The sequence below is a fragment of the Ahaetulla prasina genome, chromosome 3 (genome assembly GCF_028640845.1).
Source record: "Ahaetulla prasina isolate Xishuangbanna chromosome 3, ASM2864084v1, whole genome shotgun sequence".
NCBI classification, from domain to species: domain Eukaryota; kingdom Metazoa; phylum Chordata; class Lepidosauria; order Squamata; family Colubridae; genus Ahaetulla; species Ahaetulla prasina.
Genome location: NC_080541.1, coordinates 112114139 through 112127242, shown reverse-complemented (window position 1 = coordinate 112127242; position 13104 = coordinate 112114139). Strand labels below are relative to the sequence as shown.

The window sequence follows — 13104 nt, the reverse complement described above, 5'->3', positions numbered from 1 at the left end:
GAACAATAAACTTTCTTATCATGGCCACTAGGAGCCACTAGTGAACCAGGCTGACTCCATGGCCACTGAACCACCTCAGAAAAAAGTTTTGGATAAGGAATGAAGTCCTGTTCCTTCTTTGGAATCAAAAACAAATTGTCATTAGGAGAGGCAACCTCTAAACTTTGATCCTAAGGTTCCTCAAGTAGTCCCATATTGGTAGCCACTTTAGCCTTATGTAGTAAGGAATTAAAAAGCGATGGGCGGAACAGACCAAGAAAGGCTAGCCTACCAGGTCTCAGCCTTCATCTTCCAAAAATTCCATCTCTTCCGGGCAATCCTCCCCTTGTTAAGAAACCTCACCACTAGAGGAATCGTGTTATGAAGGGGAAGTCTGCCTGCCAATCACAACAGGTTGAAATTGCAGAAGAGGCCTGGTTGCCAGCAAAGGCACCTGACTGGTGTGCTGAATACCCGCTGCCAGCATTTTGGACAGGGTATCAGAAATCAAAGCCTGGATATCCAAAGGTAGAGCAGATGAAGGCCGTTCTTCTGCACAAAACCCTGCTGCAGTCGGGGTGAATGTGGCCTCAGGAACCTGATGCACAGGCACCAAATGACCATTAGGTCCCACCTGTGGTGTGCCCTGGCTTGCCACAGGATCAGCATATGCAACCCCAGGCAATGGCTGAGAAGACATCCCAGGCTCAGAAGTAGCCCAATTTTGGTTTGCAGCAACAGCAACAGGTTGCAATGGGAGTAACACAGCTGGAGCAGCTGAGGTGGCTTCAGATGTAGAAGCACGCACAGGTTCCGCAATTAAAGCAGTGTGTTGTGCTTTATCAAATTGTTTCTCTAAAGCTTTGTGGTGTTTGCCTGCATCTTTGTCTACCCCAGCAGTCTTTTTTGCAGATCTTCCTGCCAAAGGTCTGGCTTTGGCTGACCTACTTCTGGTAGATTTAGCAGTATATTTAGAACCAGCCTAAGTGGCCCTATGGAGCCTTGGAGAGCTTAACTATAGGTTCTATGATCAGAAGCAGACATGATTAATAGATAAAGGAAAGTATATAAATCTTTCCAAACAAGTCCAGACAAATAGTTTCCTTTGAAGGAATAAGATTGTATCCAGGAAAAAATGATTGTAGGGAAATTCCCCAATCAGCAGACAGATAATGCCAGTTTAAATAATGACTGGACTTAATCAGAATTGCAAGTAAGACCACATTGCTGCCAGGCAAACCTGTCCTCCAAAAGGCTGCTCTCAGCACCGCATACAAGCTGCAAGATCCTCAGTCCGCAGAAAGATCCACAGTAAAATGAAACGACCAGGCAAGCAAACACAGAGAGAAATAACTCCAACTCTGCTTCTCAAATACAGCAATCAAACCAGTCTTTCACTTTTAAATGAAGGAAAAACCCTGGCCTTCTCTGCTCCGCTCCAGCAAAGAAGCTCCAAAGAAATGGTGAACGGCAGCAGGAAGCACCCCCCTGCGCCTGCAGCAAGCCAAACAGCTGTTCTTTGGCGCAAATACACTTCACACTCACAAAAATAGTGGCTGCAAGCCGAACTTCCTTTAAATAAGAGCTGAGGCAGAAATCAAGCCTCTCAAGCACCTTGGAGTGTTTGCTGGTCGTTGGAGTTTGCACCGGCGTCCCGGTCAGTGATTCCTAAACCGCTTAATCTAACTGGAAGCTGCAATGGTGGAAGGGGCTCAGCCAACAGCTCATCCCCCTGCACACCTACCAGTGGCAATGTAAACCACGGAATCATCCAAAAGGGACATCTCCAGAACGCTGCTTTTAAAAAAATTCAACCAGGGTGGGGGAAGACGATCTGGATTTGCCAGAGATGCCTAATCCACCACCAGCAGCAAAGGAGATTAATTTCTTCTACCTCTATCAGACTTGCTGCTCCAGAATCCAGTAACAAATCAAAAATCAACAAATTGAAAGCTACACCAAAAATCCAAAGGAAAAAAAACTTTAAAAAAAAACAGAAATATAGGTTAATCTGGCAACTCTCTGCCAGAGAACTGAGACTCAGGTCTTGATTAATAGACTGAGTGAAAAGACTGAAGACCACAGGAAGCAGGAGGTGTGGTCATGGAAAAGAAAAAAATTACACTCAGTTTTAGCAAATAGATGAGAGATTAACCCATTAGTGGAATGTCGGAGCAGCGCTATGGGAAAAGACCTGTACTGCTCGTTATCAAAATTAGAGTGGCAATGAGGATGCTGCTGATCCTCGCCACCTGGAACCGCCCGAAAACACGAGGCGGCGATGGTCTATGGCAATCCCTGCAGCCTGGAACAGTTGATTGGGGGTATTCCGGGAGGCCGATCCACCCGCCAATCAGCTGCTGATGCTGAATCAAGCTGCAATGACATTCTGAAGCTGACAAAGCTGTTTGCTGCAAGGACACTAGCAAGATCAATACTGATGGATGCTGGTAAGCAGAGGCAGAATTTTTTTCCCCTTGTTTTCCTCCCCCAAAACTAAGGTGCATCTTATACTCTGAAAATTACTGTAATTTAAAAATAAAAGAAGTTAATTCTTCTAATCTAAGTTCAACGGGACCTATTCTCAAATACACTCCCAGCCAGAGATTAGAATAAAAAGCACATGGAGTTTTAAAAAAAGAGTAAAGAACTCATTATCCTTGTGTTCTACCTTTTCTCACTAAGAGAAACATTATTTAGATATAATGATAATTTATGTTCAACCTTCCTAGCTTCCATGTTTTTTGCAGAAATCAAACATTAAATTTGACTGAAGCATGAATCTGCATTGTTTAGACGAGACTTTATTTCTGTTTATTTAAGACTTTATTCTATTTATTTAAATGTTACTCCATTTTTCATTTATGGGCTAAAGACATCTCACATAGACCACTGAACAGATTCTTTTAAATTAGAAAGACATGTTCAATTATATTTATAGTTACTATGTGAAAATTTTGGAACTTGCAATTGAGCACATTAGAAACATGTCTTGTTTGGGGAATGAGATAATTCTGGCTAGATCTACTTTCTGCAAGAAGTGTACCACAACACCTAAAATGATTGCTTCTTGCACCCATCTGATAAAAAATATCAGATCAATAGTCTCTCTATATACCTATTTTGCTTCTTAAACTTTTTAAAAATATCAGTTTATTAACTCTTTGTTTTATTTATTAGTTTTCTGTCCTACTCACTTCCATATTAAACTTTATTTTGTGAGACTAGGCTGAAACTGTCATACCTAAAGATGAAGTATGCACATAAGAAGGGTGAACAGACTACTGCTGGCAACGCAGGCTTCGTGGACGTTCCTTTGGGATCGTCTGCCCTGGGTTTCGTCAAACCGTCCCTGACAGTGTAAATGGGCTGTCAAACGGTTTGGAATTCTCTCCCCCAGGAGAAGGGGGAGGGAAGAGTGGTCAGGTTTGGGTAGAGCTCCCCGGGAGCCCCTGGAATTTAACCAGGGGATCGAAGGGTGAGAGCTCCCCTTTAGCCTGACGAAGCTCCGTGCCCAGGGTGCTTCTATTTATACAGAACGAGAAGCTGCGACCATCTCTGTGCCAAGATTTATTTTTAAAGAGAACTCAACACAGACAGAACAAAGTAGGAGGACTAGCAAGAATTTGCAAGTAATAAATCTTAACTTCAGCTCTTAAATAGCTTTCCTTTGAACTAACTTTCAACTTGAGTGGATTTAAGATGGTGTTTGCAATATACAAAGGAAAGTGAAACTATAGAAGGACAAAGGAAGAGAAGAACATAACAAGCTACTTTTTAAATGGAATGAATAAGAACTGTTAATGATTTTTTTTCTTTTTACCTTTTTCTTTATCACAATGTTTAAGAAGAAAAGTTTATTGAATTTTTTCCCCTCTTTTTGGTAGATTTTACAGTTTAAGAATGGCTCTTAAGCAAACAGAACTAACTACTAAAATCTTGGAAACTTCTTCACTTCAAATATGGAATACTTTTTTTTATAGGAACTTTTGGAGGCTTATCTTTTCTTAATAAGTTTTTAAACAAGAGATTTTTACACCAATATATTAAAGATTGGAAATTCTTTATTGTTAGATGTTAAGCTGATTGGTGAGCAGATGGTGGAAAATGTGTAAGATAGAAGACAAGGGGAAGGAGAATGCTTAAGATGTGATTTTGATGGTTTTTTTTTAATATATATATATATAGGGTTTAATTTTTACAACTGACTTATTTTGGGTATAAGGTGTTACTATTTGATATATGTGAGGTATAAAGGAATGGGAAGATGGAATATTGTTTAACTTTTGGAGGACAGATAGAAAAATTTATGGATGTAATGTTGGTATTTGGTTAAATAGAATTTAATTGTTATAATTGATATATTTTGGATATAAGTTATAATTTTAATAATGTTATTTGATAGATGTAAGGTAAATTGAAGAAATATTAATATTAGCAATGTTATTTATGTAAGTGATATTAAAGATATGAGAAGATAGAATATTGTTTATTTTTGGAGATTGGATAAAAATTTAAGAATTTAAGCTGGAAATATGAATTATATTTGGGAGACTGTTTAAGGAAGAAAGGTATATTATAAAAAAATTTCTGATGAATACTGGAAGATGGAATATCGTCTTGGTCTTGATCGATGAAGATTGGATATTAAAAACTATAAGATTCTGAAGACTTCAGGAGTGGAATGGATTGATATATATTTGGTGTTAATTGATGAAGATTGGATATTAAAAACTATGTATTTTATTGATGAACTGGAAATACTAATTTAATTGGAAGATTCTGAAGATTTTAGGAGTGGAATGGACTGATATATAATGGACTGGAAGAAGAATGTACTTTTTTGTTTCTGGAAGGGGAGTTAAGGTCTTAGAGAGAGGAGTGACTATGGATTATGACTTATGTTGTATTTTAATTTATGATTGTTAATCTTATACCCTGTACTTTGTTCTGGGAAGTCTCAGGGGGTGGGAGGGGGGAGGGAGGGGGGGGGGAGATGAAGGATCAATGTAAAGGAATGATTGAAGATATGTAATTAAGAAATAGAAATAATTTGAAATGAAATCGGGCTGCTCAGCTGCCATTTCAGAAGGAATGGAAAGGAGAGGAGAGTGAAGGAAGAAAGTAGGTAGGAAGAGAGAGGTAGAAAAGGGGAAAGGAGAGGAAGAAGAAAGGGAAAGAGAGAGGTTAGAAAGGGTGGAAGAGAAGAGTAGGGAAGGAGGAGAGGATGTAGAAAAGCGAAGGAGAGGAAGAAGAAAGGCGAAAGAGAGAGGGTTAGAAAGGGTGGAAGAGAAGAGTAGGGAAGGAGGAGAGGATGTAGAAAAGCGAAGGAGAGGAAGGATGAAGAAAGTAGAAGAAAGTAGAGAAGGGAGGAGGAAAGGTTTGTTAAGGAAGGAAGTGGTAGCTGGGCAGGTCCGAATAAGTAACAAATGAAAGTTAATGACTAATGTTGAATAAAAGACTGTATATTAAATAGGTTGTTGGAAAATGGAAATAAAACTTTTTTACTAAAAAAAAAGAAAAAAAAGAAGGGTGAACAAAAGTCAGGAAATATCTTGTCTAAAATATCCCTCGGGGAGGTATTGTGTTTTCCCCAAAATAAGACCCAGTCTTATATTTTTGGGGGCTCCAAAATAAGCATTAGGGCTTATTTTTGGGGAAACAGTGTACTGGAGATGGTGAGGAAATGTCATCACCTGGCCAAGCGCCTCACCCTCCATCATTCACACAGCAGGCAGCGAGCGTGTGGGGGCCAACGGCATCTAGCAGCAGCTGCAGCCCACTGCCCCCTTGGCTGGTGCACTTGAGCTGCATAGCCTGCGCAGTGCAGGTAAATCAGAGCGCTGCATCCTCCAAACAGAGGCTGGATGCCAGGGTGGGCGTGTACAGGAGAAGAATGTTCTCTGGCACTGGGAACAATGGGCTTTTCATCCCTCACCTCAGAAGCAAGGGGAAGGAGGGAAAGGGAGAATGGTCGCTCAAGGGCTGCCTCTGCCAGCTGCTGTCAGGGTCCCCTTGATGGACCTTCCCCTCCCCCTGCAAAGTTCCCAGGGTGAGAGAGGGGACAAGGTGGGAAGACATGAGAAGGGTGCCCGGACTTGGGGCACTTTGTTTTGATTCAGACTCTTCTGGGGAAAGTGGCAGCTATTCTTCATGTGTGTTTGGGTTGCTTTTGCAAAAGCATAGGAGCCCTCCAGGTACCATTGGGCACATTTATTTTGGGAAGTGACAGTTGTTCCATTGTCTTGAAACGGGGGAGGACGACAAAAAGCAATTAATTGAAGCCGTGTCTCTTCAAGATCCCATGATCTTCGCCAGGTGCTTGTGTGGTAACACGAAGAGATAAGTGCAAGCCTTGGGAAAAGTTTACAATGGGCCACCCTTGAACCGATCCTTGGATCTGCTAAAGTGGAAATGCATTTGCACAGAAGGTAGTTTGTAAGCCCAACAATGATCTCTTAATGGCTATAGGGGCCAGGTGGAGCTCCATGGGGGAAAATCAAGAGCCACTTTACTGACACGCAGACACAAAGGGGGAGCTTCTGTCTTGTGTGGTTCAGGGGGATGGAGATTGTTCCTTCTGGATGATAGCCGATGCCTTTGGAAAAGGAAATCAGGTTTAAAAGGGGAAAAACTGCCTTGAGGTCAAGTCCTTTGAAGCAGCAGGCGAAGGCAGAGGTGCGAGGGGTGAGGGAGGCACACGATCTGGACACGCCATATAGCCACCTGCCCCATCACGCCTGCAGGCAAGAAAAGACAGATGGAGTCAGGGGTGGTTGTGTGGCGCATCCAGCAGAATAGAATAGAATAGAATAGAATAGAATAGAATAGAATCGGGAACGGGAACAAGAATTGAACAGAACAGAACAGAACAGAACAAAATAGAAATGGAATAGAATAGAATAGAATAGGGAAAAGGAATGGGGAAGGGAACTGAAATGGGAATAGAAAATGGAATAGAATAGAATAGAATAGAATAGAATAGAATAGAATAGAATAGAATAGAATAGAATAGAATAGAATAGGGAAAGGGAATGGGAATGAGGAAGGGAACTGGAATGGGAATAGAAATGGATTAAAGTATGGTGGATCATGCAGAATATTTTGAAAAAGAAGATTAAGTTTACCCCGCAGTTCTTTTTACTAGGAATAATTATGGATTGTACAGCTATAAAGACTAAATTGATTCTGAACTTAATAACAGCCGCAAGACTTTTGATTGCTCAATATTGGAAGAAAGAAGAATTACCTACAATTGAAGAATGGACTCTTAAAGTATCAAATCTGGCAGAAATGGCAAAAATCTCTGCTTACTTGAAAGACTATACACAAGAAAAATATATTTTAGAATGGAAAATGTGGATTGATTATATTCAAAATAAGTATCAGATAAAAAAATATCAAATAGCATATGAGTAAATTTAGGAAATAATTTGTATTAGATATATTTTTGAAGGAGAGGGGAATTGAGAGTGTGAATAAGCGTGGAGAGACTAGAGATTATAATTTAGGAATTATTTTAGATTATGATTGTTAGTTTTGATACCCTGCATTTTGTTCTGGGAAGTCGGGTGGGGGTGGGGGTAAAGGGAAGGAATTGGGGGTTGAGGTTAGTGATGGAGTGATGGTTAATGTACAGGGATTATTGAAGATGTATAAATATAATTAATGTAGGGTCGGGTCTGACCAGTTGCCATTTTAGAACGGTGGGGAGGGAAAAAAGAGAGAGTAGAAGGTAGGAAAGAGGAGAAGAGGAAGGAAGAGGGGTAGAAGAGGGAGAAGAGTGTAGGGTGGAGGGAGGAGAGGAGGTAGATAAGAGAAGGAGAGGAAGGTTTGGAAAGTAAAAGAAGGTAGAAGAGGGAAGAAGGTTAAAAAGGGGGGTGGTGACTGGGCAGGCCCGACTAATTGTATATAACTGTACATTGGATGAATTATTTGATAAGATTGTAAAAATAAAACCTTTTTTTATAAAAAAAAAAAAAAAAAGATCCCATGATCTTCGCCAGGTGCTTGTGTGGTAACACGAAGAGATAAGTGCAAGCCTTGGGAAAAGTTTACAATGGGCCACCCTTGAACCGATCCTTGGATTTGCTAAAGTGGAAATGCATTTGCACAGAAGGTAGTTTGTAAGCCCAACAATGATCTCTTAATGGCTATAGGGGCCAGGTGGAGCTCCATGGGGGAAAATCAAGAGCCACTTTACTGACACGCAGACACAAAGGGGGAGCTTCTGTCTTGTGTGGTTCAGGGGGATGGAGATTGTTCCTTCTGGATGATAGCCGATGCCTTTGGAAAAGGAAATCAGGTTTAAAAGGGGAAAAACTGCCTTGAGGTCAAGTCCTTTGAAGCAGCAGGCGAAGGCAGAGGTGCGAGGGGTGAGGGAGGCACACGATCTGGACACGCCATATAGCCACCTGCCCCATCACGCCTGCAGGCAAGAAAAGACAGATGGAGTCAGGGGTGGTTGTGTGGCGCATCCAGCAGGCTGGATTGCTTGTCTCCCCACCTTTGTACCTCCACCTGTTGCTGGTGCTGCAGCGGCAAGGCAGGTGGAGGGGCGAGGGTGGTGCCACGCCATGGCCCCTGCACGCTTGGCCCCCAACATCCAACCTTGTTCTCCAGCTCCACCACACACTGCAACTGCAACACCAGCTAGCTGCAACTGCTTCAGGACACCATTGACCCTTGAGTGCGTGCTTGCTGCCTCCTGTGCTGGCCACCCCCAGAGGGCTGATGCTCTTAACTGGGGCTTATTTTGGGGGTAGAACTTATATTGAGAGGAGTATGAAAAATCATGCTAGAGATTATTTCCTGGTTGTGTCTTATTTTCGTGGAAACACGGTAATTAAGAAGGAACCAAGTCACTAAGGAAACAAAGAAAAAAATTCATCTGAGTAGACAAAAGAAATTGGGTCTGAGTACATGGAACACCCCCTCAACTTCCAGCAACAACTACCAGACTTGAAAATCAACAAATCAAGATCAACTACCAATCTTGTGAAGGACTTCAATGACTTTGGAGGATAAAAGTGGTTCTGAATTCCGTCCACTCTTTTGAGTTGTCTTTGGATCCAGACGTGGTGGCTTTTGTTCCTCTGGCTAGCGCCTATAGTCTAGTTGAGGACATGGGTAAGTATGAGAGTGTGCTTTTGTATGCACATGTGAAAAACAGCGAGGGAGAGGAGGCACGTCTTGTCGAGACTGTTTGGGATGAGTTTGACCCTGTGGCTCCTGAGGACGTGGACAGGTTGTTGGGGAGGCTTCACGCCACTACATGTTTACTGGACCCGTGTCCTTCCTGGCTGGTACTGGCCACTCAGGAGGTGACACGAGGCTGGCTCCAGGGGATTATCAACGCTTCTTTGTTGGAAGGGGTTTTCCCTGCCGCCTTGAAAGAGGCGGTGGTGAGGCCCCTCCTCAAGAAGCCCTCCCTGGACCCAGCTATTTTGGGTAATTATCGTCCAGTCTCCAACCTTCGCTTAATTGCGAAGGTTGTAGAGAGTGCTGTGGCGCGACAGCTACCCCAGTACCTGGATGAAGCCGTCTATCTAGACCCGTTCCAGTCCGGCTTCCGACCCGGATACAGCACGGAGACAGCTTTGGTCGCATTGGTGGATGATCTCTGGAGGGCCAGGGACAGGGGTTACTCCTCTGCCCTGGTCCTATTAGACCTCTCAGCGGCTTTTGATACCATCGACCATGGTATCTTGCTGCGCCGGTTGGGGGGATTGGGAGTGGGAGGCACCGTGTATCGGTGGTTCTCCTCCTATCTCTCTGACCGGTCGCAGACGGTGTTGACAAGGGGGCAGAGGTCAACCGCGAGGTGCCTCACTTGTGGGGTGCCGCAGGGGTCGATCCTCTCGCCCCTTCTGTTCAACATCTATATGAAGCTGTTGGGTGAGATCATCAGTGGCTTTGGGGTGAGATACCAGCTGTACGCTGATGACACCCAGCTGTACTTTGCCACCCCAGGCCACCCCAGTGAAGTTGTCGAAGTGCTGTCCCGGTGTTTGGAAGTCGTACGGGTCTGGATGGGGAGAAACAGGCTCAAGCTTAATCCCTCCAAGACGGAGTGGCTGTGGATGCCGGCACCCCGATTCAGTCAGCTGCAGCCGCGGCTGACTGTTGGAGGTGAGTTATTGGCCCCAAAGGATAGGGTGCGCAACTTAAGTGTCCTCCTGGATGAACGGCTGTCGTTTGAAGATCATTTGAGGGCCGTCTCCAGGAGGGCCTTCCATCAGGTTCGCCTGGTTCGGCAGTTGCGCCCCTTCCTTGATCGGGATGCCTTGTGCACAGTCACTCATGCGCTCATTACCTCTCGCTTGGATTATTGTAATGCTCTCTACATGGGGCTCCCCTTGAGGTGCACCCGGAGGCTTCAGTTAGTCCAGAATGCAGCTGCGCGGGTGATAGAGGGAGCTACACGTAGCTCCCACGTAACACTGCTCCTGCGCAGACTGCACTGGCTACCTGTGGCCTTTCGAGTGCACTTTAAGGTTTTGGTTACTACCTTCAAAGCGCTCCATGGCTTAGGGCCTGGGTACTTACGGGACCGCTTGCTGTTACCGCATGCCTCCCACCGACCCGTACGCTCTCACAGAGAGGGATTTCTCAGGGTGCCGTCCGCCAAGCAATGTCGGCTGGTGGCCCCCAGGGGAAGGTCCTTCTCTGTGGGGGCTCCCACACTCTGGAACGAGCTTCCCCCGGATTTACGCCAAATACCTGACCTTCAGACCTTCCGCCGCGAACTGAAGACACATCTTTTCATTCGCGCGGGGCTGGCTTAAATTTTATCGATTTTAAATTTTATTGATTTTAAATTTTTTAATATTAATTTTAATGGGGTTTTAGTTTTATATATTTTAAAGTTTTTTAGGCCAATTATAAAATAAGTTTTTTAATTTGTATTTTAAATTGTATATTGTATTGTCTGTTTTTACTTTTGGCTGTACACCGCCCTGAGTCCTTCGGGAGAAGGGCGGTATAAAAATTGAATAAATAAATAAATAAATAAATAAACAAACAAATAAATAAATAAAATGCCCATTGTTACTAGTAATGTTTTGCGGTTACTTTATATAACTGATCTCTGTGTATTTCAAAGAACCTGTTGGGTATCTCAATGTTTGGTTGAAAATTTGAGTGTATCCCTAATTAATTCCTGCTGTTGCCCAAAGCTGTATGTCCTGTCTGGTTCAGCAGCACATATCTGGAAAACCCAGATAGAAAGCAAGAGAGGCTTACAACAGGCTGTGTATGTGTTTAGCCATAAGCTGATCCTGGCAGTAAATATAATAATTTCCATATTAACCAAACTCTAATAATTAGATTACTATTCAATTGATGTCAACCTGCTGCTTTCATTCTGAAGGAAAAACATACTTTCTGGATTGAGCCAAAGCATTTTGTTACTTACGGTCACCCATCAGTTGATTCTGGGATGTGCAAATATAGGAGATGGAACTAGATTCCTTTCATACCATTGCTCCCCCCGCAATTAGTATTTGCAGTAATGGTAACCCCAACCCAGAGGTAACACTGGGTCTTCAAGATCAATAGCTCTTGCTAGTCTTTGGCCCCACCCAAAATTACCTGTTATCTGTACAAATGCATTTGTGTATAAACACTGAGCATGGAGATTTAAAATGTCATATCTTAAGATTTCAAAAATCCAACATTTTGGGGTTTTATATCTTGAGAACTATGGTTGCTTGTGGGGAGGGGGAGAACTTGCCCATTCAAAAATGCCTAACTAAAATGAAAAAAATGGCAGAGAGCGCTGAGGGCATGGAGATGTCTGTTGTTATGAAGATAACACTCAGATCACAAGTCTAGCGGGATTAACACTATCATAAGGCAGAATGAAACAAAAGTTTTATGTAGAAGATTGAGGAAAAGAAGTTGCTGTTGCCCAGCTGTTCCTTCTGAGCTTCCCAGAATCCTTTTCTCTTTGAAAACACAACTGTGTATATCACACAACCTGTCTTGCATTCCTTAAACTATCATATCGCCTTCAAGGGCAGTTGAGGATTCAGTCTCATTAACTAACTTTGTTAGTTCAGCTGCTTTCTATAAATGGAATGCAGGAGAGAACTACCTTGTCCTTGGCAGGAAACAATTGTTAAGTCTCCTAATTAGCTGGATAAATGGTTTAGATGTTAAGTACCAATTTTATAGTGTAGCCTAAATATACCAAAATGTAAAACTCATCTATTCATCTGCGCAGGACTGGACTAGATTTTAGATTTTAAATTTAAACTGGTTTTAATGGGTTTTATTATGTATACTGTTATTTTTAATTATTTGGCTATTTGGAATAAGTTTTTTAATCGATGTTTTATTTTGTATTTATATGTATTTTTTATCTGCCTGTAAACCGCCCTGAGTCCCTAGGGAGATAGGGCGGTATAAAAATACGAAAAATAAATAAATAAATAAATATACATTTTATCCCATGGGAGACATTTCTTATGTAGTCTTCAAAACATGCAAACTTTGCACCCTTCTCGCACATCCTATACATCTAAATGGTGTAGAATACTAACCAGTCATCTCCCACATTGAAAGCATTGAGGCTTTTGGTAAATCCTTGCATGTTGTTAGGACTAACTCTCTGAAGGAAGTCAATATAATCTTCTGAATGAAAGCGACACATGTCATGCTGAGAAGCTTGATACGGCTTAAATACCTGCAAGAAAAAAATGCTTTTGTTAACAGCTGTATTCAAAGAGCTGTATTGAAAGAGTTGCTAAACCACAAACTTCTAATTTATGTTAAATTCTAGTCACAATTTCCAAATAAAATAATCTGTTCTTTTTTAAAAAAAAATTATAAAGCATCTTAAATAAAAACCATTTTATTATTGAACAAGCTTGTAAAGGCTAAAGTTCACTTTCTCAGATACATGTGGTAGGTTACCATAAGCTGGCAATTGGGGAGGAAAGGATGGAGAAGACTTCAATTGAAGGAAGAAAAAACCTAAATTGAACAGTGTTAAATATAAAAAGACAAAATAGTTAAAACTACTATTACTATTATTTTTACAAAACATTTTTTTTTGAAAAAAAGTTTTTTATTTTTAAACAAACATAAAAACATAGCATCATCTTCAATTGTAAATACAAA

The 13104-nt window shown here is 42.0% G+C and overlaps 1 protein-coding gene across 2 annotated transcripts in view; it reads right to left on the bottom strand.

Annotated features, from left to right (window-relative positions):
* The window catches only part of HDAC3 (histone deacetylase 3), a 180454-nt gene that overhangs the window by 106306 nt on the left and 61044 nt on the right, over nt 1–13104 (bottom strand). For both annotated transcript variants that reach the window (XM_058174614.1, XM_058174615.1), the window contains exon 3: nt 12525–12667. In XM_058174614.1, coding sequence (XP_058030597.1) covers nt 12525–12667 — 143 coding nt within the window. The remainder of the gene's footprint in view (nt 1–12524; nt 12668–13104) is intronic.